Source organism: Glycine max, chromosome 16 (genome assembly GCF_000004515.6).
Source record: "Glycine max cultivar Williams 82 chromosome 16, Glycine_max_v4.0, whole genome shotgun sequence".
Classification (NCBI taxonomy): Eukaryota; Viridiplantae; Streptophyta; class Magnoliopsida; order Fabales; family Fabaceae; genus Glycine; species Glycine max.
In genome coordinates, this window is record NC_038252.2 from 31,642,245 (window position 1) to 31,669,857 (window position 27,613).

Here is a 27,613-nt window from a genome sequence, read left to right on the forward strand (position 1 = left end):
TTTGTTCTTACAAGTTACAAGATAAGAGAGAGAAAAATCTAAATTAAAAACTCTTTACAGGTGTATATACTTTTTATTCTATAATAATAATATATGAGTGTGTGCAAAAAATTTACACTACTCAATCAATTATAAATTTTGTTAGAGATGATTTTTTAAAAGTAATTTTTATCTAGCTGACAATCTTTCAAATTTTATCATCATAAATTAGAAAAATATATTTCATTATAAAATTTATCTAGTTGACAATTCATTTAAAATAACAAATTAATGAGGCCTAAAAATCTTAACCAATAAAAAAAAGGTTAAAAAATTATTAGAATGCGTTACTACCCTTTTGTGTTATGTATTGCACGGTAGAGTTCCTAGTTATTTTAATCTCTGTTAATATTTTTGAATTAAGAATAAAATAAATTCAACCCCTCCAATCAGATGCCAAATGGTCGGTGCCCAATTAATAGTAATCAAAACCGTTCAATAATTTGAGGATTTAATCACCGGTTAAACTCAGTGCTTATGGCATTTGGAACTTCATGCACTAATTAAGATTTCCCTTAATAGCCACGTTAAGAGAGGAAGGGATAAAATAAGAGTTTCTTCTTCTTCTTCTTCTTCTTCTTCTTCTTCTTTGATTTCTCTGTTTTGCATTCCCATCCAACTAGTAATTACTATTAGTTTTTTTTATGAGTCTTGTGATTATTGTTTTTCATTAGTATTTTTCGATTGTTAAACATAACTAGAATCGTAGAAGAAAAGAGAGACATAGAATATGAGAGAAATAATAAGCATTCATATTGGGCAAGCTGGAATTCAGGTTGGTAATTCATGTTGGGAGCTATATTGCCTTGAACATGGCATTCAACCTGATGGAACAATGCCCAGGTCTTATATTTTTTTCTTCTACTCCCTACGTCCCTTTTTATAAGATATTGTTTTCTATATATTTATTGCATTTTAGGCAATTCTTAAATACTCTCACCTGGCCTTCAATTTTTGGTTAGAATAATTTTTTTTTTTGGAAAAAATTAATTTTGAAACATAATGTAGCAATTTCTTTAAAATTAATCCAAGGCCAAGATCCAATTTCTATGTCACATGTTACGTTGATTTACTAGGTGCAATATATTCTGGGGATACCTACAAGTTTCTTGATTCTTTGGGTGCGTTTATGATCAATATATTGCGATTCAAATGCCTGTACATTGTTATATATGATTAACGTCGTGTCATGTCATGCATGCCTGAGCTTTGTATTGGATCATTGTAGCATTAGTGATCCTTTATTTTTTGTTAGTATCAATCATAGGAAAGCTTCTTTTAATCTATTTTCAACTTTTGCTTCCTTAATTTTCTCCTTTGATCATTCCTCGGACTTAATTTTTTCTGAAAAAAGAATTGCGTTCTATTGTTAGTTTTTATGTTTACATAGTGGGGTCATTTATAGGCTGTGCTTTAAATTAAAGTATCAATCAACCTAGCACATTACATGTTTATTTCTAAATTATTACGTTTCTGGTTTATGTATCATGTATTCCATTTTATCATTCTATGATCATTTTTGTGAAGTGTATTAACATGAATTTCAATTAAATGCATTGCGGGCTGCGGCGATGTGCTTCCCTCATGGATTGATTAAACCTTCCCTGGATTTGGAAATCTTTGTTAATTATGTGATAATGTAGTAATTGACATGTCAAAATCAATTTTGACAAATTTATGGCCTTAACTCAAATAAGGAATTTCTTTAGCTATCTGCTCTTAGGTGATGTAATATCATTGCAGATCCATAGAAAAGGTGATCTAAAGTCATGTAGTTAGCTAAGCCATTTCAGTATAATATAGTCCCTTTAATTTTTTCATTTCCACACATAAAAGGTGCATCACTTACAAGGCATTCAACTCTTAATTTCATCTTTGTGCCAAGGTATTGCTTGTAGCTAGTGATTTGCACTCAACTTAGAAACACAGATAGCTACCAACTTATAGACTAGGTCTATATATATTCCTTCCACTTTCTATAGTTATGTTTCTGAAATAACTATGTTTAAACTTGCTTTTAGAAACCTTATGAGTCAACACTGTGGGTTCTTATAATTTTTTTGTTCTGTTTCTGTTGAGTTTCTTATTAGCTGATAGCTACTCCATTTCCTGCCACCCTTTATTTCTTTAGTCACATTAATACATTTTATGAGCGCCTTTTTATTGGCAATCTTTGAGGCTTCAAAAGTGGATCCGCTATACTGCTTTTCTTCACATTAGTTGAAGGGTTGAAATCAAATGGTTAATTGTTGCTTCATTTACCTGTATTTTGTCATAGAATATAAAGAATGAAACAAATTGGAGCTCAAATTTGTAATAAAATGATTTTTGTTCCCACCTTTTAAGCTTTAATTTTCTCATTAACTTAAAATCAGACCTTGGTTTTCTAACAAATACTATGTAATTGTTTCTCCCTTTACTTTTTTTGGCACTGATTCATAATTTCATGTACATGTGCTTGCAGTGATGGTTCAAATGATGCACATGATGCTTTCAACACCTTCTTCAGTGAAATTGGAACTGGCCAATATGTCCCAAGGGCATTATTTGTTGATCTGGAGCCTAGTGTAATTGATGAAATAAGATGTGGTCCTTACAAACAACTCTTTCATCCAGAGCAATTAATGTCTGGCAAGGAAGATGCTGCTAATAACTTTGCAAGGGGACATTACACAGGTCAGTCACTTCCTAAAAAAATTGGGTATGTTCTATCTGACAGTGTCACTTATTTGGTGTCTATATGCTGCAGTTGGAAAAGAAATTGAAGAGCTGTGCCTTGACCGTATCAGGAAGTTAGCCGACAATTGCACTGGCTTGCAAGGATTCTTGGTTTTCAATGCTGTTGGTGGTGGCACTGGTTCTGGCTTGGGGTCATTGCTTTTGGAACGTTTGTCTGTAGATTATGGGAAGAAGTCAAAGCTTGGCTTCATCATTTATCCTTCTCCTCAGGTGTAGTAAAATGAAATCTGTTTGTGGTGGAGCATCAAACATTTGTTGACTTTACAACATGCTATGACCTTTTATTCCAATCCTTCAGTATGAAGAAAATCTCTAGTGGAGAATATTCCAGTAATGAGAAATGCTACACCCTTTAACAATTTTTGTGACATTTTCTCTCCAATTGAGTGAAATTCATGTGAGTTCTATTCCTCATTTACTGGGGATCCTAATCCCAAACTAGTGGGATGTACATAAATTTCAATCAATAAAAAAGAATGTTTTAAGAAGAGTGTTCGAGACTATGTTATTAGCACTCCTCTGTATTAGTACATGATGAAAATTGCATATACATTGCAGTAATGTTAACTTCCAACATATGATGTTAAATTGCTAGAGATGCTTTCACATATGTTGCTCTACACACTTTAGAATATTCTTGGCTTCCTTAATTGTGCTTCTTATTGATTATCCACATTTCTATATCATTATACCAAATTGTCCGAGTGGAATGTCCTTACTGTAGTGTTGTTGTTAACATGCAGGTATCTACTGCAGTTGTTGAACCATACAATACTGTTCTTTCCAATCACTCTCTTATTGAACACAGTGATGTAGTTGTGCTCTTGGACAATGAAGCAATATATGACATCTGCAGAAGATCACTAGAATTAGAAAGGCCAAATTACACCAACTTGAACCGCTTGATATCTCAAATCATCTCTTCTTTAACCACTTCCTTGAGATTTGATGGTGCAATCAATGTGGACATTTCTGAGTTCCAAACCAACCTTGTGCCATATCCGCGCATCCATTTCATGCTTTCTTCTTATGCCCCTGTGATATCTGCTGCGAAGGCCTACCATGAGCAGCTGTCAGTGCCTGAGATCACCAGAGCTGTGTTTGAGCCATCAAGCATGATGGTCAAGTGTGATCCAAGACATGGCAAGTACATGGCATGCTGCCTCATGTATCGTGGGGATGTTTTTCCAAAAGATGTAAACCTTGCTGTCTCAAATATCAAGACAAAGAGACAAGTTCAATTTGTTGACTGGTAACTACACTTCCTTGGAAGAACAACATCATACTATGATATATATATATATAGAATTTGGATTGCATGATCTTTTCCTGTTCTGTTCTTTCTGTTGTGGTCCTAACTATCTGATCATTAGTATGGACTTTCCATAGTCAGTTTTTCTAGTTCCTTCTATATTTTTGCCTTTTCTTTTGTTTTAAAGATTGAGATTATAGAAAATAGTACCAGGAAAATAAGCGCTGAACTATCAATATTAAACTTATTTGCATGACACTCCTGAGTGGTAAAAGCTGTTGTTTGATTATGATTTTGACCTGTTTATGTGAAATCATGAAAGTTGTAACTGCTCTGTTTTGATTATTGACTGAAACATCTCAACAAAATTTAGGAAGAGTTGTCCCAATTTTGGGGCTCTTTTTTTCTTGAAAGGTTCATGGGGTGAATTTTTGTATGGGGCTCAATTAGGTCTATGGGTTGAATCAGACACTGTTAAAAGATTGATAGTAGAAAGACTGATAAATTATAAGCTAGTGCAGTAAAACAAGTTATTCTTTTAGGTCTTGTCCAATATAATTATTAGGTGCTGCTCATTCATGAGATTGAAAGACCTGAACTGACTCCTTGTTCAATCCTATTTTAAGGGAGACTAAGGAAATGTTTGGTGTAGCTTTTTTAACTTAAAAGACTATTTTAACTTTGAAGTTAAAAATGAGTTTTAAATTTAGTATAAATTATGCTGATACCCCTTGATGCTGAACAACATTTCATTTGATAACCTTCTTTTCTTTTACCATAGACAAACTTTCCTCAATTAATATAACAGTTCACATCAACATAAGTAATGTAATTTCTTATGCAATTATATAAATTAAGGAAGATCTAAGTAATGTAATAAAAGTATATCAAGTGTAATTTAGTTAAATTTCAGAAGTTGTAATTTGCTCTAAAATTTAAAGATATTTGGTAGTTTTATATTTTTTAAGTTTAGAAGTTATTTTAAGTTAATGTCTTTGCTAGCGTGTTCTTAGATTTTGAATTTTGAAATTAGAAATAAAGAAGAAAAAAGGAAATAGAAGTTAAAAGCTATTACTAGAGTAGTGCGGGGATCAATTAATATGAAGTTGTTTTGACTTAACCAGAGATCTTAAGTTTGAGTCCTATGTATGCATCTGTATTAAGTTGGATTGTTAAACTAAAAGTTTAATATCACCAAACATCTAAATCAACTGACATAAAATTGTTAAAATTATTTTATATTCTCAGTGTATAATTTATTTGCTCGTTAAAATAAACTCCAAATAAATTGAACTAAATGTTAGTACCTCAATCGTTGGACTTCTGTTTCTCTTTCTAAACATCTGAATAAACAGTTTTGATGACTAATTTCAGGTGCCCTACTGGTTTCAAGTGTGGTATCAACTACCAGGCTCCAACAGTGGTACCAGAAGGTGATCTTGCCAAGGTGCAAAGAGCAGTTTGTATGATAAGCAACAACACAGCTGTGGCAGAGGTTTTCTCTCGCATTGACCACAAATTTGACCTCATGTTTGCCAAAAGGGCCTTTGTGCACTGGTATGTGAGTGAAGGAATGGAAGAAGGTGAATTCTCAGAAGCCAGAGAGGATCTGGCAGCCCTTGAAAAGGACTATGAAGAGGTTGGGGATGAAGGTGTAGATGAAGATGATGTTTAAAGTTGCTGAGAAGTAATTAATCATTTAATCCTCCTTCACTAGCTAGTAGCTACCTACATCTTCCTAAGTTTTTATTATGACTTTTGCCATGTAATGTTGTCCTTGTTCATTATTTTTATGCATGCATCTTTTTGTTGTATGGTGTAACATTGATCTTATGATTGTTTTAAATTAAAGTGTTGAGAGAATTGTTTAATTCATGTACAATGGCAGTGTAATTGTCATGTCATTTTGATGAATCACATATTATTCATCCTCCAAGGAATCATATACCGAAACATCTAGTGAGTTATTCATTCTATATATGAGCCGAATCAGAGAAAACATATTCTTATATTCCTTGACCATTGCTATTTCACATTAGTGATCCACATCACATGACTGAATTTTATAGTAGTTTCTTAATCTAGTTAGCATGAATAGGGATGACAAAAAATCCCACACACAGGTGGATAAACTTGCTAGAAATTGAAAATGGACAATTAAATGGATACCCATGGGACAACATGAAAGATGATATCACATGGGACAGTGAGAAGTTACATGCATTTATCGTGTAACATTCAAGGATAATTGGCCGATGGTTCATTTGGAAAATTGGCCGGTTCATACCAGGTTGATAGCATGAACAAGGCAGGTGAAATGGTGTCTTTGAACAATATGCAACATCTAAGCATATCTTTGGATGTGATAATAAGTGATAAAATTAAGCTCAGTTCTATAATTACTAAGAGACATATGTGATCTCGGCATAAAGACTTTTCAGTGGGTCAATTCTATGTTCATCAAAAACATAAAAAATTAAAATAAAATAAAACTTTTAAAACATAATATAATAAAATAAAAATTTTGAAAATATAAAATATTAAAATAAAATTTTTAAAATTTAATATACTAAAGTGAAAAAAAAGTTTAATATCTATGTACTAAGAATGTAAATTTTTTTTATAGGATGAATATTTAAAAAATTTTATACTATCATTGCACAATTCTTTTTTCTCAGTACAAAAAACAGCATTAATACATAATAGATTAAAACCAACATTTAGTAAATAATAATTATTGTTGTTGTAATGCAAACAAACATAAGGAAATTTCAAGGGAGTATAATTGTACTGTTGATGCATGTAAAGAAACATAAGTAGAATAGTCAACGGGATTTTGTCCCTGGGGTGCAAGATCCCAATTTTCTTGCTGCACCTTGTCTCTAAAGTCTATATTTTTTCACTTGTGTCTACTCGGAATTCGGAAAGACACAGAAAATAGACTGCATGCTTTACTTTAGATATTTTAAATATGAAATGTGAAGAAAATTAATCTTTAATTTAAGTGTGTTTAGAAATACTTCTAAGTTAATTTCTAATTTAAAAATTGGTTTGATCAAATTAAATATATTTGATAAAACAAACTATTTATTGTAACGTTTTTATAGAATTTTTCCAAATGCTATTTCATGTAACATTTATTTATTTTTATTATTATATTACATGTACGAAGTATTTATTTATTTTATTAATAATTAATTTTTAGTAATTTTTCTTTTAATTACATCTTTTTCATTCACATAGTTTAAATTACAAATTTTCCTTAAGAAATCAGAGTACAATTCTATCATACTACCCGAGTATTAATACCTAACATTAAAATTTATAAGACTTAACTCATCACCAAAAAAACAAATATAAGACTATTTTTTTTTTACTTTTATCTTCCCTATCTTTTTACAATTCCTCCCTTACCCTTTTTAATTTCTAGAGCCTCTCTCTCTTTTTAATCATATTTGATGTATTGTTTAGTGTTCTGTTTATTTATCTTATAACAAATTATTTGATCTTTATTAATAAAAATCTAAGGAAAAGAGTACTCTACTCTTTGAACTTTATCCCTTTTATATATAGATACATTTAAATTTTAATTTTATTCTAGTTTGATCCCTTAAGTTTTATCTAATTTGTAAATAGACACTGTAAACTTTAATTTCATTTTAATTAATCTTTAATTTTATCGCTTTTACAAATGCAAACCTTGTGAACTTTATTTTCAATCTTGTTTTGGTTATTAACGGTTATCATCATTTCGGTCTCTTTTATTAGGGTTTCAAATATTAGTTCGTCGTTGTGAGGGATTATTTAATTTCATTCTGATTGATCCTTAAATTATTTTTTCATTAATAGTTTTTTTTTCAATTTAGAGTTAGATTATTCATCTTAAACGTCAATCGTTCATTAATCTTTTTTGTTAATTTTTTTCATATATTAAATAAAATAAAATAAAAATAAAAATTTAGGAAAAAGAAAATAAAAAAAATTAAACCTTTATTTGGTTTTCTTTTAATTCTAAATTTTATGTTTCAGTGTTTGAAAAAGTGATTTATAAAAATAAAATTAATAAATGATAAGGATGTAAACTAAATAAATGGTTGAGATCTCTTTTATATTAGTAGTTTCATTCCGATTTAATATAAGAGACTATTTATGAAAGAAGTAAACTGTAAGAACTAACTGAGATGAAACAGAAATTAAGTTTTTTTTTGGAAATTTGAAATTAAGCTTTTATGCGCAAGAGTATTTTATTTGGAAGAAGAGTAAATTTTAAGGATCAAGTAGGATGGAACTAAAGTTTAAGAGTTTAGAGGTAATGCTTAGGAAAGTAAGTACTCTCTTCCCAAAACTAAAATAATAAAAAAAAATAGTTTTTCAAATAAAAATATGAATAAAATTGAAAAAAAAAATTGTCATCCTAATTTTTAAGATGAAAAATAATTTAAAATTAATTGAAATATAAAAAGTGATAATTATTTCATCTATTTGAATATATATAACCAATTTCAATGAAGGTCAAGTAATTAAATTTATTGTTTTATATTATTTTACATTTACTAACAAATTCAACGTAATTTTATTTACTCATAAAAAAAAGTAATTTTATTTGATTGAATTGGCTAGAATATCAATTTTCATCTTTCAATTTGTAGTTGTCTGCTATTTTTGCCAAATACATACATGAATGCTCTGACTTCTTACATAATAATGACTGAAAAAGGTTTCCTCAAGCAGCTAATGCAACTCACATATCTTCCTGCTAATATTTGAAAGCAGTTAAACAGAATTCTATTTCTTTCCTATTTTTAAACAGAAATAAAGTAAAAGAAGAACAAAAAATACTGTAGACAAATTGGAAGAAAGATTTGCTGGATCATACTAAGACCTTCAGGTTTAACACAAAAATGAGCACAAGGGTGGAAAATCCCAGATAGCTACATTATTATTAGAGTCTTGAACAGTGACAGTGTCCATGTACTCTTGCACACCATTAATTGCATAAAGTGAAGCTGATATTTGCCTTTCAACTTTCATCCTTTCAAAATCTGGAAGCTCCAAGCCAGCTATATCAGGCAGGTTTGCCACATCCATTACTTGGCTAAATGGAAAATGAACAAAAGAAGAAGGTTCAAATCCCCATGAAGGATTGTTCTGAGAACCTGACTCAGACCCTATGAAATTGCTCAAATCAGGCCTATAAGCATCATCATCATCATCAAATTGTTGGGTGTTTTGTGTTGTCTCACTAGAAAGTGAGTTCTCACATGTGTCACTATTATTGCTTGAATTAGTACTATTACTAGTACTAGCACTTGCAGTACTAGTGGTGCTGTTGACCCTTCTTTTTTTCTCGTTTTCCACAAGTATTTTCTTTTGGAGACAATCCTGATCAATATACGGTTGGATACTAAACGTGGACATGTCTTCCAACGAAGATTCAAATCTTAATTCATCATGTTGTGGAGGACAAGTTCCTTCTGCTAGAGCAACCGACGACTCTTGTCGGTTGCTCTTGATCCTTGTGTGACAAGTTTCCACATCTTGTTCTTGATGTTTGGTTTTGGTACCATTTCTGCTGTTGAGAAGATTCTGAATCCTGGAAGCGAGAGGGGAATCGAGGGACACACGTGTGATGAAGTTGGTGCGAGTGTTGGATCCACGAAGGAGGCATGCAGCTTCATCATAAGCCCTGGCTGCTTCCTCTGCAGTCTCATATGTGCCAAGCCACATTCTTATCTTTTGTGTTGTGTCTTTGATCTCAGCAACCCATTTCCCTGATGCTCTTTGCCTCACCCCAACATACTTGCTTTTTGTTTTGTTGTTGTTTCTCCCTTTGAATACTTTGCCTCCTTTTGATGTGTTTGCTCTCAAGTGCTGCTTTGGATGCTGGAATTGAATTTCCATCACAAAGTAGCAGAAAAACTTCCTTAGCTCTCACAACTCACAAAGATAGATTTGCTTTGGTTTGGTTCCTCAATTTTCATGTTGTTCTTGCAAGTTTGTGATGAGATCATAATATATGGAAGAAAAAAGTAGTTATTTAGCAAGTGGGCTTAGTATATTACAAGAGTAGTTCTTGAATTTTTTTTTTTCCTTTTATTGTGGTTAGTTTTTAAAATGTATAAAATTATTATGTATGATGAAGACAAGTTAGCAGTCATATTCAATTTCTCCTGACTTTGTTCGGAATGATCGCTATACCTGTCTCGTTTGTTGGCATTGCATTACTGACACAACCAAGTTATTATTTTATTTATTTTTATTTTAGATGCAGACTCTAAAACATAATCAATTTGATGTAATTATTTTGTGAATGCTGAAAGAGAATTTTGCTCCTTATCAATATTTTAGATTTCAATTTGTTTTATTGAGTTAAAAAAAATTACTTTGATCTTTTTGTAGTAGTGTGATAGATTCATGAGAGAAATAATTTGGTTAGACACAAAAATTTTAAGCGATTAGAGTGATATCTTCTAAATTATAAATAAAGGATCAAAATTTAGTTGTCAATAAATTAGATTAGATAGAAATTAATCATGAATTTTATATTCCCTCTCATTTCTACCTATCTATTACATTCTCTCAATATAGCTCCATGTTACTATTATTTATCAAATTTTTCATTTTTTTTCTTTCATCTTTCTCTTTCATTATATATATATATATGGTCAACAAAAAAAATGTGATTTTATCAATGCCAAATTTGACAACGGTGTTCTGGCCACGATAAGGAAGCCAGAACAGAATCACCAAACCATCTACACAAAACCAAGTGAGGAAAATATAAAACAAGAAGCTAGTTTTGTCCCCTCATCCCATCTTTACACCTTGGTCAATGGCAAGCTAGTTTTTGTCCCCTCTTCCCATCTTTTTGCCTGGCTCAAGCACTTGAAAAGATAGTGGTGATGGCGTCAATGTCCTCCATGTGGAGGCTCCCTAATGATCCTTGAGATGCATCCATAAACAAACACTCAAAAGGCCATGCTTAGCACTAATTAAGGTGGACCAAGTCATTGTTCACCATCTATATCACTACACACTTAAATACTATATTATATTATATAATTTATGTTTAATTCTTTTTATATGTAATTTTTTTATCAACGTCAATTATACTACGAGTAAGATTAGTTTTTGATCAATGAAATAAAAAACACTCATAGTTTTTTATTCAACACGAAAATATTATAGAACTCAATTGTATTTTTTTTCTCAAGAAACCTAATTATGTTTTTTTAGTAATTTGAGACTTAAGATAAATCTGTTTGTTATCTATCAAATAAAAAAAAGGTTATTTTAATCTCTATAATTAAAAAAAATCGTTTAATCTCTAGAAGTCAACGACTTTAATGAAAATGGTGACACGACGTTTGAAAACATATAATGACAAATGTTGAGAATGCTTCCACTTTCATTAACGTTCTTTGCATCTAGCGACTAAAAAAATGAATTTTCAAAAGTTGTAGAAACTAACACATTTCATTAATATGTAAAATTTATATATCAACTTTACAATACTTTTTTGTAATATCGTATGTTCTCCTCTCCTTACTACATTAATCATATTATTATAAAGTTCTCTTTGATTTTCTCTTCCTATCGTACTTTATTATACAATTTTCTATCTGGTATTATACAAATTATTTTATAAAGAAATAGTGTATACAAATATAATTTTTTATAAGATATTTATGCTCATATCATGCCGTGTGAACTGCGTTTGTTGTAAGTTGTCCTCACGTCACTGACTAACCCATCTGTTCTCCACCTTTATATTCATATGTTCACCATTTTCAACTAATCCAACAATGTTTGTGAAATACAAGACATTGTCGTTGTCTTATTTGTTAACCAAGAAAGACAATAAAGCCAACCTAAAAACTTTTTTCAATTTGAGTTAATCGACAGAGTTTTAGTTTTAGTTTTTTTATATATATATTTTTTCTAATGATGAAATGAAATTTGATAAGTAATTGCGCACCACCAAAGTGTTCACGTTGAATCCCATGTTGCACGCGAAATGAAAATATAATGAAAAGGACGCAAGCATTACTATATTAAGCAAGTTGGGTATATAACAGGAAAACAATGCTATTTTAATCTACCTTAATCTATAAAAAAACATTGATTATAAAAAAATGGAAACAATGCTATCTTAATCTATCTAAAATTCAAAATTATGTACATAAAACAATTATAAGATTGATGGTGAGAAACAAGTTAAATGGTTGAAGGGAAAAAGGAGAAGTTACTGGTTGTGGATTTGAATCCTCCCACTAACGTTATAATATATTTACAACTAATAAAAAAAAATTGTATATATATAGAGGGAATCGCAGCAATTGTGCCACTGCTTATATGAAACGACCATAATAATTAACTAATCATGCTAACAGTAATTGCTAGATTAACATGGTTTGAAAATTCAAGGTTGAAATTATAAAGCATATTGGTTATAGAGTAAGTGTTGATGAATTTTATAAGAAAGGTTTTAAATCTTATCATACAATAATGGATGATATATATAACATGTTCTTGGCACCCCATTCTATGAATGTCATTGAATGTGTGTGTATATATATACAATTGTTTCCTTGCGTTTTAACTACTGAAAATGCTGACATTTGTTTGTGGTAAACCAAATATCTTTGACTCAACGTATATTAAAGTATTAACAGAGATATTACTATCACAACCAGCAACATCAATGAAGGTGGGTTGATTTCACTGTAGCCAACAAGATTATGGTGATTGGCCTTGTGTCCACCGAGGGCTTGGTAGTTGGTAAAATGAGGCTTATAAAGTGACAATGAATATGAAGCTGAATAATTCTAAAAAGAAAAATCTTTTATTTTCGTCATTGCTAATGTGATTATCAGGTAACAAGTTAGTGAAGACACCATTTGACACCTAATGCACCACATCAGAAATGTTAAGGGGATTAGTTAATGGACATTCAATTTTATACTGTACTTTATGTAATTTTTTTCAATTTAAAGACTAAAGCAGTGAAGACACTACTTGACACTTAACGTACCACATCAGAAATGTTAGGAGGACTTGTTAACGGACATCCAATTTTGACAGACGAAATACAATTTTTAGGTGTTTTTTGTAATTTCTTTTGATTCAAGGACTAAAATATCATCGTGTTATAGTTTCAGAAACCAAATTGATAGTTGATATATGTTATGATATAACTGAACAAATTTTTCATTTTGTTTTATTCCTCCAAATCGGAGTGAAGAAAGACGAAGATAAAAAATAAAATAAAATGAAATAAATTCCATTAATTTTCAATATATTTCATCCTTGTTTTATCAATGAGTACATTATATTTCTTTCCTGTTCATTTCATTTTCTTCCACCAATCTAAACATAGTCTCAATCAATGACTTAAGAGAAGTGGAAGTTAAATGTTCACCAGTCTCCCAAAATAAATGAATAAAAGTTCACAATCACCAATAATTTGAAGTCAAAAGAAACTTCCTGTGTCTTTTTATCTAATTTTCATTTAAGGTTATAACAAATAGATTAAAAAAATAATTAATTTTCTCATTTTTATTAAAACTAATTGTAGTTTCTTAATATGCCTTTTATTTCTCTAATTTATTAAAACAAAATGAGAAAACAATAAATGTCATCTTAAATTTTAAATAATGACAGATAAATAAAAGTAATTTGTTTTCTTTCAGAAGTGTTGGAGATAGTAATCAATACATTTTCTTTTATGTAACAATAGTATACAACTCAATTCAATATTTGTTGGTCCAATGTTTCTTTCAGGTGCAAACAACACGGAAAGAATGTTCTTAAAACATGCGGAAATAAAAGAATGGATCAGGAAAAAGAATCATGAGGTATAAGTGATAGGATACTATGCACCCTTTTTGGTAACCCATGGTTTGATGACAGCAACAACAATGATTATAACAACGATGAGAAGTATCATGATTGCAATGCACATCCATTTTCTAGAGTTCCTTTGTAGTTTCTTTGCCTTCTGGAGGGCATTGTTGCCTTGCTGCACGTGATCCACTGCACTTGAAACCTGATGCAAGAGCAGAAACCAACTTTGATCAACGCATAAATACACATAGTGCATAAATTTATAAAAATTAAACAACAATAAAATAATCAACTAACTCTTATTTTCATGTATTTTAAAAGTATATATTGAGTTAATCTTGATGTACCTTAAGGTCAGAGTTATTTTTTTTAATTGTTAGTTCTTTTGTTAGCAGGAGGGATCAAACCCGCAACCTTTTCCGCCTTTCCTTCTTTCTTAACCACCCAACCAACCTTATATCTCCACCTTAAGGTAAGAGTGAGTGTCACAGTGATATAAACTAATCCTTTTATATATATAGGGGGCATATCCAGTGAGAGGTGACATGAGTTAATCTTGGTCATATAACCATACATGGATAGTGAAGATTGTTTTAATTAGTTTTAATCTTAACTATACTTCCATTTGAATTATACAGTCAAAATTTGCTCATTTCATGCTCTCATCTTTCACTTGACACCCTACATGTGTGTGTGGTCTTATAAGCAATAAGATAAAAAATACCTGTGTTTCTATGTTGTCAAGCATGTCTCCTTGAGCGTCGACTAACACCGCAATATCCAGAAATATCTGCCAAGACATAAAGTGATTAGCGTCCAAACTAGATATCTATCTCTACCTTCACATATCTAGCAGGCAAGCGGGTGTGTGCATTATGTGCATATTTGTGCCAGCATAACATCTAATCACACTTTTGAAAATTAATTACTCTTTTCTTATGGCACTCTAATAATGACTTGCAAAAGCAATTTTTAGCTTCCCACAGGTGTAGTGCTGTTATATATTTTATGGTTCCTATCTCCCTGTGGGAATCACTTGTGCAAGATGTACATAAATATATCAAAATAAGAAGACCTAGATTGTGTGTGAACTGGGAAGGAAGATGAAGCGGTAATATAAATATCCTAAACAGCAAAACTGTAGCAGGAAATTCCTTCAGAAGTGAAGTGATACCATTATAGTTTATCGTGTGATATGACTAAATCCATCATCATATGATATGACTAAATCCATCATCATATGATATGAATAAAGAACAAAATATTTTCCAGTTCAAAATAATCTCAATCCATTACCCTCCTCCCCCTCCTTTTGTTCTAGTGATATAATGGTTCTATAGCATAGGCCCTTACTATACATAAAGTTGTACTTATCAGGACAGAATGTAAAAAGAAAAAGGTAAAGCTGCACAAGCAATTATTTTATGCACTATTTTCCACATGTTTGTGTCATCATCTACTCAGGATATTAAGTTTCCTAATTTGTGAAGCTACATTATCACAGTCAAATTAATTGAACAAACTGATTAAATACCTGTTGTAAATCAAGAAGTTTTCTCTCAACATCTCTAACTGCTTCATGTCGCTCTTGTATTTCAGCCAAGGTGTCCATTATCTACAAAGATAACTCAATCTATGAGTGTACAATGGCAAGGTAGGTTTGTATGAATGGTGGGTTTAGATGAGTGAATGATATTCATGTTAATATTGGATAATATAAAAAGTTGAATATGCATTTGAGGAGGAATTGAAGGAGAAAGCAAGAGCAAGATATGAACCTGGCCTCGTCCTTGTTCCTGAATAGCCTTCTGGAAAATTTGTTCACTATCTCCAGTTTCAATTAATCTGTCAATTGTCTGTACATAGTTATATGATTAGAAGACAAACTCCTAAAAGACATTTCCATCAGCTCTGCATCAGCTAATGAATAATAGTTAAGAAAAGAAAGAATACCTCCTCATCAGCTCTTGTGCCCGTAACTGAAAATCATGAAAAATAGAGAATAAAAACAAATTAACTCCATTTGAATGAAAGTTAATGGTATAAAATAGAATACAACTACTAATGAGTAAACAACTCAAACCTGTAAAAACGCGTCTCTCAACCACCTCGCGATACTCTTGATGGATGGCCTCTCTCAGGGTCTGCAAAGATTTTCAAAAATGGACTCAGGTCAGGTGAATTGAAAGAACAGGAGAATAAAAAAAATCTCAAAAAAATGAGACAAACCCACCTGAAATTCAGCCATTTTATCTTTCAGTTTCTTTTTTAAAGAACTGCAAAATTAATACAAGGTACAGATGAGATAGGTCCAATAAAACATTAAGAAGAATGATTCAGAAGACCAACAGTCTAATCCTGGTTGGAAAAATCCCCAGGTTTACTCATTATGATTCAGCATAGGTTGCATATTCATATAAGTGGAAAGCCATGACCATGAAATAAGTGGAAAAATTATCATGTAATCACTAATTATATGTAAGATAAGTTAGACCACAAGCCCACCACAAAAAATTAACATAACTTTTATTGTAATAATATTTAAGGATTAAAGAAGCTTCGGTACAAAAGTCTCCTATTAAAAACTTGGTTCATAATATAAAGAAGTTACATTGACTTTCGGCATTTAGATTGAGATGACAACACCTTCCTTTACTCTTGATTTATCCTTTTTAAGCATTCCTTAGTTTCCAGATATATATAATATATAATCATATTACGAAAGTTGATTGAATATCATCCAAGATGCCAAGGACAAAATAATATTTTAGACTCCAAAAGGACTAGAAATTTAGTTGCCTAAGAAGAGGAATATTCATGCTGGATACTCTCTTACAGACTTGTATTTATCAAGTAAAATTTTAAGTATCTAAATGGTTATGCAATTGAATTTTTGTACTGCAAGAGAATTTGAGAAATGAATAGTTGTAAAGTTATGAAAGCAGAGAGAGAATTACATATACTAAACTACAAATGCAATGAGAAACTCAATTTCTAAAGCTTGTCTAAGTTATGAGACAATTATAATGAATTAAAAAGCTGGATTATCACTGACATGGTTGTCGCTGTTCTTGACCGGTCAACACCTGATCCTTTTCCACACCCAGGCTTCTGCCTGTTTGCCAAATTCTACAATACAGAATGGAATGAGTCGATTTACACCAAGAATCTATGGGTTGAATAAGACAATTAATGGCATTCAGTAAAGTCACCTCTTTGTCCAGTTCTTCAATTTTGGTCTTTAAGTAATGTGCAGTTTTCTTAACTTCATCAACATCTTTCTCCATTCTCTGCTTTATAGCTGCAAATAATCATAGGATCAAGCTGAAGCAATTAGTTTAACACTTGTGAACTTCGTTCGCATCCGCAGAACAACTACCTTCAAATCTGTCCTTTTATCAGAAGAGCAATTTAACGTCTAGAAGCAGTCCTACGGCAAATTCTTCTTCATATCAATATCATAATTTCAAACTATAAATAATAATTGCTTGCAAACTATTACTCTATTATTTAATTATATTTTACAATACAAAATTTCATTAACACCTGCAATATATATTCCTCTAAAAGTTCAATGAGTTAAAAAAGGAGTAGTAATTTCCACATTGTGTGTCTCTCACTATAAATTTTTTTTTAAATTAAATGAAAAAGGAGGGATGCATGACTAAATAGTTTTTATTTTATTATTTTATTTATGGTGCTTAAAAATTAAAATAAAAAGGAAAATGGAACATGCATAAGATTGTTTGAAAAAACGATAAAATAAGATTATACTAACCCTTCATGGAAGGAGCTTTGGTCACAGCTTTGGATTCCTCATGGGCATCCTGCATACAAGGTTTGCATAAAGATGGTGAGGACAAATTTCAAGCAATCTTTAGTTCATACTTCATAGTATAAACCAACAAGGAAGCACATCTTTCATAATTTGTATATGCCAACAATAGCAGTCAAGTTTGTAAAGACAGATTACCTGGAGCTTTTTCAAAAGCTTATCCAGCTTAGCATATTGTTTATCAAGCTCTTGAACCTATTAAAAAAAGTCATAGGATCATTCAATCAGATGAGCACATGATTGAACATGAATGTTGAGGCTAACCTAAGCTAAGGAATGGAATGAAATAATGAAAGATGAATATATAAAGAATATAGATAACCACCTTCTTGAAGAAACTATCCAAGCCCAGGTCTCCTGAATTCCTTGCATATTCTCCTAACTCAATGTCACCACCACCTCCGTGACCTTGGCCACGTGGAATTTCAAATGATTCCTGAGTAAAGAAAAACAGATCATCAAATTAATATAATATGGTTCAACCTTAACACTGATGTTGCTATCTGCATGGCCTTGGAAAACTAGCCACAAAAAGTTATTGTTATCCTAGAAAACAGTAAATAGACAAAATAGCACAATATTCTACATATACAACAAAAGCACATACTGATCTTAGATGCATGTAAAACCCAAATCGTAACAAACAGAACAAATAATCATTTTCAAAATTTTGGATATGGTCTCACTACAAAGACTTTTTAATTATTAAGCACTACACTACTGTTAAGACCTATGTAGAGACACTGTGACAGGTTATTCTAATTTCTAAGATCTAACAAAAGATGGATATATGCTTCAATTTTCATTAGTGCACAGGTATTCAGTTTTTGTGACCCAGTAACAGTCAATTGAAGGATTGAATTTACAGCCCAATTCGTTGTACAAATCAAAGTTAAGGGTCTAACTGCATTCAATACATATTGCAAATAAAGAATTTCATAATACAGCTTCTGTAAAAATCTCATAAGCTTTGTAAATATTAAAATAGGACTTCCCTTAGCTTTGGCGTGAAACATTAGGGGATAGGCATGCCTACTTGACAATTGAATAATGAATATGTCAATAAGACTGCAACCACAGACTTTAAACACATCCACAACTTTATTCATGCATAGGATAAATTTATTATCATATTGAGAAAACTGTTGCGTAACAAAAAGAATACAACTCCTAAGTAGGGCCAGTGAATGGAGCTTTTGTGAGCACTAAGCAGGTAACTCAGAATGTTCATTGATACCAAACAGAGTACTCTAGGCCAATAAATGCATTATCCCAAAGAACAGAGCTTTCATAAGCAACATGTAACTAATGCTATCCAAATGCAAGAATGTTAGATTTCTCCTAATTTATTTAGTGGATTATCATTGTTTAATTAATTATTAGAATTCTGTTGGATTATTAAATGATATTCATTATGGAAAATGGGGCTTTTGTGAGCAGCATGTGTATGTGTATGGGTGTGAGCCTCAGTAGTAATCAACATTCAACAGCACTTCAACTTGTAGCTAAAAGAAAGCGAAGTATACTGTCAGTTCATAGAATATTAGAAAGACAAAAATCAGAGAACATTTTATACACATCATGGAGTCTCTAAGAAGTTCACTGTTACATAATCTGGAAGGAATAATTTTAAAAGTAAAAAAGTACAAAAATATATTCAACGTAAATAAAAATAAAATTCTGGGAAGTGGAAATGCTGATTTTACAAGAATAATTTTATTTTGATCACAGCTCTATAAGCTTATAGCCTTCATAGCCCACTTTCACGATCGGATTAGTCACTAAGTTTTCTTCATTGGCAAGAAGAGGCCACTGAAGAATATATTAAATGATACATAATGCATCCATTATTTATTTAATTAACTCAAACATAGTTGACCATTGAAAATTAAACACGAGTAGAAGCTTAAGTCTAGATTAATTTAATTGTCACTATCCATGGCAACCTCTTTGATAATTTTTTTTTTCCTTTTTAAGAGGAAACAGATCGAGACACTGACGAATACAAATCACAAAACCGTGAAGAAAATTCACAAAAACGCTAAAATTTCATAAGTTCTCAACCCACATTCCCCAAACCCCACAAGTTTTCTTCATTTTCTCAGCAAACAAGCAGGAAAAAAAAAAGGCAAATCAGGAGGATTGCACATTATGCACAAAGTTAGATCTGAGAAAAAAAAAAACCCAAATGCATGCAAAAAAGAAAAAAGAAATAAACAAGTTGAATCAACAATGATGAAATTGAAAAATAAAATTAAAAAAAAAAAAGTAGAAAGAGAAGGTGGAAAATTGAAGGTTACCGTTAGAAGATCGTTCATTGTGGGAGAAAGACGAGAGAGATAGAAAGGGCAAAAAGGGAATGTGAGAAAATTGGGATTGATTGAAATTTAAGTATTTAAAAGCTGGTGAGGACCTGGTTAACAAGAAACCAGGCCACAGAGATGCATTCTCCACGGAGAAGAAGAGAAAGATATAAGACGTTTTTTCAAACTTTTTGTTTTTTAGTTTCGTTTATTTGTTATTTATTTATTTGTTTATTTTTCTTTCTTTGTTTGGTTGTATTCTGATCTGAGAATGGAAAGTTTGTAAATGGAACCCACCGACCTAGACAGGTAGGTAACAGCTTTTTTGAAGGGTTTAGTTTTGGGTGATTTGGAAATTAATTATTAAAAAATTAATAAAACAAAAGTTATTATTAGTTTGGATGATTTTTTTTTCTCAATTTATCTCAAATAAATGTTAATATTTATTTTATATTGTCAATTAGTTAAAATCATCCTCATCAAAGATAGATAAATAGATAGATAAGTAGATCACATTCTTTAATTCACTAAAAAAATATCATATTCCTTAATTTATCACAAAAAATATCATGTTGATTATAGAGATAGATTATGTTTCTTAATTTATACTAAAAGATAGATAGTGTTTTTTTACAGAGATAGATTATGTTCCTTAATTCAAAAAAAAAAATTTACTAAAAGATCATGTTACTTAAATCATCATGTTACTTATAGAGATAAAATATGTTCATTAATAATAATAATAATAATAATAATAATAATAATAATAAGATAGATCATGTTTCTCAATTCACCAATAAAATATAACATTCTTTAATGTGTTAAGAGATTGACCACATTCCTTAATTAAAAAAAAATCATATTTCTTACAGGGATAGATAACATTCCTTGATTCACCACAAAAGAAAAAATCATATTCCTTATAGAGATAGATTATTAATTCACACACACAAAAAAATCACGTTTTTTATTTGCTAAAAGATCATGCTTTTGTTTCTGTAAAAAAAAAATCACGTTTTGCAAATGATTTTTAAATAAAAATTTAATTTTTGTTATATTTTACCATAAAACATGTGAATTAATTGGCGTCCGATTTTTATAGCTTAACCAAAAGGTCTTAGGTTTAAATTTTGAGTACGGAATCTAGATAAGAAAATTGTTATGTTACGATTGTAATTATGTTTTATAAAAAAATGAATGAGATTTTAATTAAATTTCTATCATATTTTTAATCAATATTATTTAAATTTAAAATTTTCATATATTAACTTAAAGCTGGTAACAACTATGGGTATAGACATTCAACGACCCAATGGAAAGGACGCAATATTAAAATTACTATCCATGCGGTATGAAGATTTTTTGAAGTACATGAATATTGTAATACTTTATCCATATTTTATTCATTGTTATCCCTAATTATTAGTTTAAACAAAGTTTAAAAAAATGATTTACAATAATTTCATTTCGTTTTGACCTTTAGATTCGGTTTGACAATAATTTTTTTATACGAACTTATAAAACAATAAAATAATATAATCTTTTTTAATAAATTAAAATTAACTTATCTATATCTATGTATATCTATAACTTATACATAAATTAAAATTATTTTTTTGCATAAAAAAATTAAAATAATAATTTTTTTCTTATTTTTAAAATAACATTTTTTCTATTATACTCGAAAGTAAATAAATAAATGTTTCTTATTACACTCTTTTGGTTTGCTTTGAATTTTTTATAAGAAATAAACTTCACATAAACACCTAAAAAGTTATAAAATTAATTAAGAAAAGATTATATATTAATAATGTAAAATAATTTTAGGCTTCATTGTATTCTAAACAATTATGTATTATAAGTTTGTTTAGTTTTATAAAATTATCTTAAAAATTATAAAATAAGATAGTTTGTGATCGAATAACATATTACCCGATACCTAATTATTGTATATGATAAACACACAGTTATTAAATTCTATTAATTACTTTATATTTATTGAATAATCAAACAATCGACAATAATAGTTCCATTAGTTACAACATCAAATCAATACTTAAACCAAAGTGTAACAAAAATAAATTACTTTAAGAAACAGAGTGTGGTATTGTGGTAACAGCTGTCAGCTAAGAAGATGCAATAGAAATTGTAGGGGAACTAATAACTATGACTATAATTTGACATTCAAGGCTTCTAGCTGTCTCTTTCAGGGCTGTGGGGCCAAAATCAATCACTTAATCTTGAAGAAATGGAGATTCTCTTAATTGAACAAATTGGATGGTGAAGGGGGAATTGTCCGCACATAATTCTTGGTTTTATTATTTTTTTGTACTATATTAATATTAATCGGAACAAAAATTTTCATAATTTGATTTTGAATTATTAATTTCTATTTTTTTTCATTCCTTTCTTTTTCTTAGATTCTAATCCAAAAATAAAAGAATTAAGTGAATTAAAAACCAAAGGAAATTCATAGGGTAAAGATATCCGAAGCTAATTCAGGAAGAAATCAACTAATCATTGATAAAAAGAAGAAAAAAAAGTAGGAAAAAAGTTGCACTGTAGGTACAGAAAGGAGTAATTTTTTTCTCCCCAATATAACACTCTAGTACAGTGTCAGTCTTTAAACAACATCAAAAGGAAGACTGAAATTTCAAAGGAAAACAACTAAAAAGAAAACTGAAATTTGAGAAGGGAGCATGTCCAAGCTGGTTAAAATGGTCTTGCAGCCTCTTCCAACATCTTCTTTACTCTGGTCAACTTCTCAATTTCCCCAAGAGCCTGAAATTAGTTAAGAATAACAATTGATAAGAATAATGCTACACAGTCAGAAAAAAAAATACAGTCAAAATTTGTCAAGATTCAATAACAGTTGGATAAGTCAAAATGGTTAGGAACTAGGAACCAATCAACCATTCAAAGCCAAAAACAAAGCTTTACTCATTATATAAAAAATTAAGCTCATCTAATACTTCCTAACAAGAAACAGTTATTATGGCATGCTTCAAATTGCTTGCATAAAAATTACAACCTCCAAAGCCATGTCTTCTCTTGTAATTTCATCTAAGTTATCACAACCCAACCGAGATGCTACTTCTGCAAAAAGAAAGAAGCGGACTTGAGACAAACATTTTAAACCACCCCAACCTCCCCTTGCTTAACAAAAACTGTAAACAAAAAAATCAGGGAGGGTTGTGTACTTTGAACTGAAATAATAGCATCGGCTGTGGCATATCCAACTCTGTATCTATCGTATAGAGCACCTAGTTCATCCTGTACCTAACATCATTTATCAGAGACATTAACAATTAGGAATTTAAATTTCCTGAAGGAAGTTTGTAAACTTGTGCCACTACACTTTTCACAGCAGGGAATAAACCTCTGGGTATGATCCTGAAATAGATAGTTCAGATGGAGCAAATTGACTCTGGTCTTCAATTACATCTCTGGCTACAAAATCTAGAGGCACATCAATCCACAACGAAATCCCATGTCTCAGAAGTGCCCTATGTCAATTTAAGAACAAGTCAAGATAATACTGAGGTTAAAATAGAGTTTGGCATACTATTTAAGCTGCAGGTAGTTTTTTTCACTCATTCTCGCAGTCAACGAATCAAAACTGTTAGATGAAAATCGAGTGGATCAAATCTCAAATGCGTGATTTAAGTCTGATTTACCAAGACAAAATGAGTTGTTCAATCTTCACCCAACAATTCTGATTTACTAACTGTGAATGTAAGAAAAAATTGACTACATTAAATCCAGATAGTGAGCTCTTAGCTAGCAGTTATAAAGCCATACAGATTAGTTGAGCTTGTAACAGCGCCATTTCCGGCACAAACCACTAGTCGACCCATGGATGATAATTGCTTCAGTACTTCAGTCTGCAGCATTTGACATGTAATACATAAGAATTTGATATTCTAATTCAACAGTTAAGTGATGGAAATGAGCAATATTTATCCAGAAAATTCAGTTAGAAAAGGAAGATGTCAGCCAAGGTAGTTAAAAGAAATTAGTATACTATGGTCACACCGCTAGGCGTGAACCTCATGCCCTTTTAAAGTCACACTTTTCTAATGTACAGATGACCCGCCAATAGGAACTCATACAGCAATTAAGCATGCATCCAAAGTAACATTCAGTAAGTCTATTACAATCAAGGTTCAATATGTTTGTTAGCTCCTGCAAATATAGCAAATGCTTGTTTTAGTATTGGTAAAAAATTTTTTTGTTAATTTTGATCTTTATAATTTTTTTTAAAAAAAATAATCCATCTGATGATGCATCATGTATCTAGATATGTCGCATCACATGTCATTTCAGAAAAGTTGCAAAAATAGCATTTTTGTCATCGTTAAATGACAACAAAAACCATATTGAAAGAAATTAAATCTATGATAAGCAAACCAAAACCATTGAAAATTTTTATAGGGACTAAAACCAAAATTCACCATATGTTTATGAATCAATCACCTCACACTCATAGAAGCCTTTTTCATCACTCTCTCTGAATGATTTTGCAGCCAGTGCACCACCTACAGCTTCTTCCACCAAATTATCACTGTACAGAGTACATAACCATCAAGTAAAACTCCCTTTTTCTATCAGAGAAAAACAAACAATGTAAATACATACCTGTCGAAATAATAATACCGCAATGCATCCGCCAGCAGCTTCCCCAAACTAGTTTTAAAAGAGCTCTTCAAACCTTAAATCAAATTAACACAATTTAATTTAGTAAACTAAAAAGAGAAAAAAAAAATAAAACAGAATTTGATCGTGTCACAATAAGCAACAACAAACATCCAAACCCATTAATCGAAAAGCTAGCTGGTGTTCTTCTTACCAACCAGAAATATGGAGGTCCCTTTGAGCTCAGAAGACACCTCTGCTGCTTTCTTCTGAACAAAGACTAAACAAACACTTAAAACAATCTTCTATTCTATTCCGTGCGTGTTTAGATGATGGTTGCCAAAACTAATTTTGGTTAAAATTGATTTTGAATTGATGTGACTTTTGTTTGAATGTTTTTTTATTATAAAAGTTATGAGTAAAATTTAGGAGGCATTTGGTAAGGGAGAAATTTTTTCATTCCTGAAAATCATGATCCATATTTTGAATAAAATTTGTTTGGTTGACTATTGAGAATATTTAAATAAATTTCCTAATAATTAAAAAGTTACCTATATTTTTATTGATTATTTTAATTATTTACCATATTATATAATTTAATAAATAATTGATGCTTTTGCTGTATTAAAAGAACAATTAACCTCCAGAAAGTAAATTAAACTCAAAAAAGTTTCTGTGGAAAGCAGACAAAAAAATATTCCCGGGAACATTCTTTCTCAAGAATGTTATTTTTTTCAAAATGCTTATCAAACATGAGAAATTAAATTTTTTAACCTATAATTCCTAGGAAACCAAAAAACAGTATAAATATTGTTATACTACCCAAAAGCTATCTAAAATTGCTTTAATTGAAAACTAATTCTGAATTCTTTTTGGGTATGAAAGTAAAATATGTGAAAAATTTATCTAAAATCAATTTCGAACTATTATTCTTTGAGGCGAAACCAAACAAGATATTCTATCTATACAACAATCTTCATCAGTCTCACCTTCACCGCAAGAGAAGAAGAGTCCGTGGCACCAACCGAAGCTGAAGAATAAGAATGTAAACGCAACAACATTCATCAACTAACTAACTGCACAAAACTTGAATTCAGAAACCGCAGGGGAAAGAAATGCAATACGAGGCTTACACGGAACGGTGCCGTCTGATACTGAGCAATTGAGCCTGCGCAATCGAACGAGGTTCGGGTTCGGGTTCGGGTTCGGGTTCGGGTTCGGGTTCGGGAACTTGAAGAAGAAAGTTTGGTGCTTGAATTGAAGAAAATTGGAAGGGCGATTAGGAAGTGGGAGAGGAGTGTTGGTGTGGCATGGGCTTACCTTCTCCATTTCCAATCTTATTATCTATTCCTCTTTTAAGTTTCAACTATAAACTAAAATAAATATTATTATTATTATTATCATTTACACATCTTTTTCCATACACACATCCTACCTAGAAATCCAATGCTCATCACATGTTTAAGAATAGTCAATCATAATTATTTTATTTCCATTATTATTAAGTCCATGGTTGGGTTAGTTCTGGGGTTAGTTCTGGGGTTAGTCTCTAAAAGCAAGAATTCATATTCAAATTTTATGAATAAAAAAATATAATTGAATAAAAAATTTCATTAAAAATAATTAGTCAAGACAAAAATAAATCATTAATAAAATTATTAAATACTATGCATCAAATATCATGATAATAAAAAATATATATATTATAAAAGTTTAAATATTTTTTATTCATATTTTATGATAGTCTTATTCAATTTTTTTTGTTTTATTTTGATATATGTCAAAAAAAGTATTTATGTGATAATGCAACTTATAAAGATGGAAAAATAAATATGATTTTGTTTAAATAATAGAGACAAAATAAATAAGTGACTTACGGTAAAAAAAATTATATTTTTTTATAGAGAATAAAACAATAATGTTAAATAAATTGAAAAAAATGAATAAGAAAATATATAAAAACTAAAATGTGACAAAAATAACCATGTATTATAATAACTAGAATATTTTTTTAGTTGAAAAAAAGTCTCATGCACGACAATAAGATTGAAGAAGTTAACCATACTATTTAATTTTGGAGAATATTGAGAGAATTATAGAAAAAGGATTATAATTACAAATAATAAAACCTATATTTGTAGACAGGAAAAAAACCTATATCTATAACATAACAATTCTAACGGGACTTTGGGGCTCCAATTCACTGTTCATAGAGCAGTGATTTTCCGGTAATGCCCTTTCTGAAATTTTCTTTGCATTATAATATTTTTTGTCCTATTATTACACTTTATATTTCCATATTTTAATATCTATGTTTTATATAAAATATTTAATTCAATAGTGGATCAAATGCACCGAATATTCAATATTTTGTAAGTATAATTATTAAAAGCATAAAATAAGGAAGATAGTAAAAAAGTTATATACATTTTTTAATTAAAATTGCAGTTTTCTTTATTAAATATGCATGTGTTGGTATAAGATGATTCTTTGGGGAAAAAAATCTCTATCTTATAGTTTTAAAAATATATTTTAAGTTAAATTAGAAAATTTGTTCATAAAAATAATAAGTATTTTTTATTTACAACCGTTGTAAAGAGATTGAAGACTTATTTGTTTATCCCATTGGAGAATAAAAGTTCGAGTCATTTACCTTTGAAACCTATATTCCATTGGAGAAACAAAGAAATCATTTGTTATGTTGAAATGATTCTAAAATAAGATTATATCATAATGTTAAGATTTTCTGCATGTATGTAATAATGATTTATTAACAAATTATTAAATTATTTTCATGAAATATCAATTTTATTTCATGTAGGAAAATTTAATGGGTTATGTCATGTTAATTGATAATGGTATTTGATAATGGTATGGTGACATCCCTGTGTTTTTCATAAATAATTATTTATTATCTTATTAAAAGCAAAAAATATACCTGAATATTAATATGTGGCGATAAAA

The 27,613-nt window shown here is 30.2% G+C and overlaps 4 protein-coding genes across 6 annotated transcripts; 1 reads left to right on the forward strand and 3 right to left on the reverse strand.

The window, feature by feature from the left end:
* The first annotated feature begins 428 nt into the window (after positions 1–428).
* On the forward strand, positions 429–6,039 carry LOC100780531 (tubulin alpha-3 chain). Of its 2 annotated transcripts, XM_006599376.3 has the most exons (6): positions 429–882; positions 2,504–2,715; positions 2,789–2,988; positions 3,522–4,030; positions 5,405–5,525; positions 5,611–6,039. In XM_006599376.3, exons 1-6 carry the CDS (start codon positions 770–772, stop codon positions 5,686–5,688), a joined length of 1,233 nt encoding a protein of 410 aa, XP_006599439.1. In that variant the 5' UTR covers positions 429–769; the 3' UTR covers positions 5,689–6,039. The 2 variants fall into 2 exon arrangements, with proteins under 2 accessions (XP_006599439.1, XP_003548067.1); XM_003548019.5 differs by having other exon boundaries at positions 5,405–6,039.
* A 2,852-nt stretch (positions 6,040–8,891) lies between these two features.
* LOC100792432 (ethylene-responsive transcription factor ERN1) lies at positions 8,892–10,041 on the reverse strand. The gene has a single exon (XM_014768823.3). It carries the CDS (start codon positions 9,929–9,931, stop codon positions 8,921–8,923), a length of 1,011 nt encoding a protein of 336 aa, XP_014624309.1. The 5' UTR covers positions 9,932–10,041; the 3' UTR covers positions 8,892–8,920.
* A 3,647-nt stretch (positions 10,042–13,688) lies between these two features.
* LOC100306329 (SNARE superfamily protein) lies at positions 13,689–20,163 on the reverse strand. Its single transcript, NM_001250182.2, has 13 exons — positions 20,012–20,163; positions 18,037–18,147; positions 17,850–17,906; positions 17,655–17,703; positions 17,089–17,177; positions 16,932–17,005; positions 16,110–16,152; positions 15,960–16,020; positions 15,830–15,855; positions 15,655–15,732; positions 15,411–15,491; positions 14,601–14,666; positions 13,689–14,078 (listed from the first exon to the last, which is right to left on the reverse strand). The coding sequence occupies exons 1-13, from the start codon at positions 20,027–20,029 to the stop codon at positions 13,905–13,907; spliced, it is 927 nt and encodes a 308-aa protein (NP_001237111.2). The 5' UTR covers positions 20,030–20,163; the 3' UTR covers positions 13,689–13,904.
* A 2,348-nt stretch (positions 20,164–22,511) lies between these two features.
* On the reverse strand, positions 22,512–25,997 carry LOC100781076 (shikimate kinase, chloroplastic-like). 2 transcript variants are annotated; one of them, NM_001252804.2, is made up of 10 exons: positions 25,783–25,997; positions 25,639–25,679; positions 24,864–24,918; positions 24,653–24,725; positions 24,491–24,578; positions 23,816–23,898; positions 23,394–23,520; positions 23,215–23,287; positions 23,046–23,110; positions 22,512–22,795 (listed from the first exon to the last, which is right to left on the reverse strand). In NM_001252804.2, exons 1-10 carry the CDS (start codon positions 25,976–25,978, stop codon positions 22,727–22,729), a joined length of 870 nt encoding a protein of 289 aa, NP_001239733.1. In that variant the 5' UTR covers positions 25,979–25,997; the 3' UTR covers positions 22,512–22,726. The 2 variants fall into 2 exon arrangements, with proteins under 2 accessions (NP_001239733.1, NP_001386926.1); NM_001399997.1 differs by having other exon boundaries at positions 23,215–23,293.
* Positions 25,998–27,613: the final 1,616 nt, after the last annotated feature.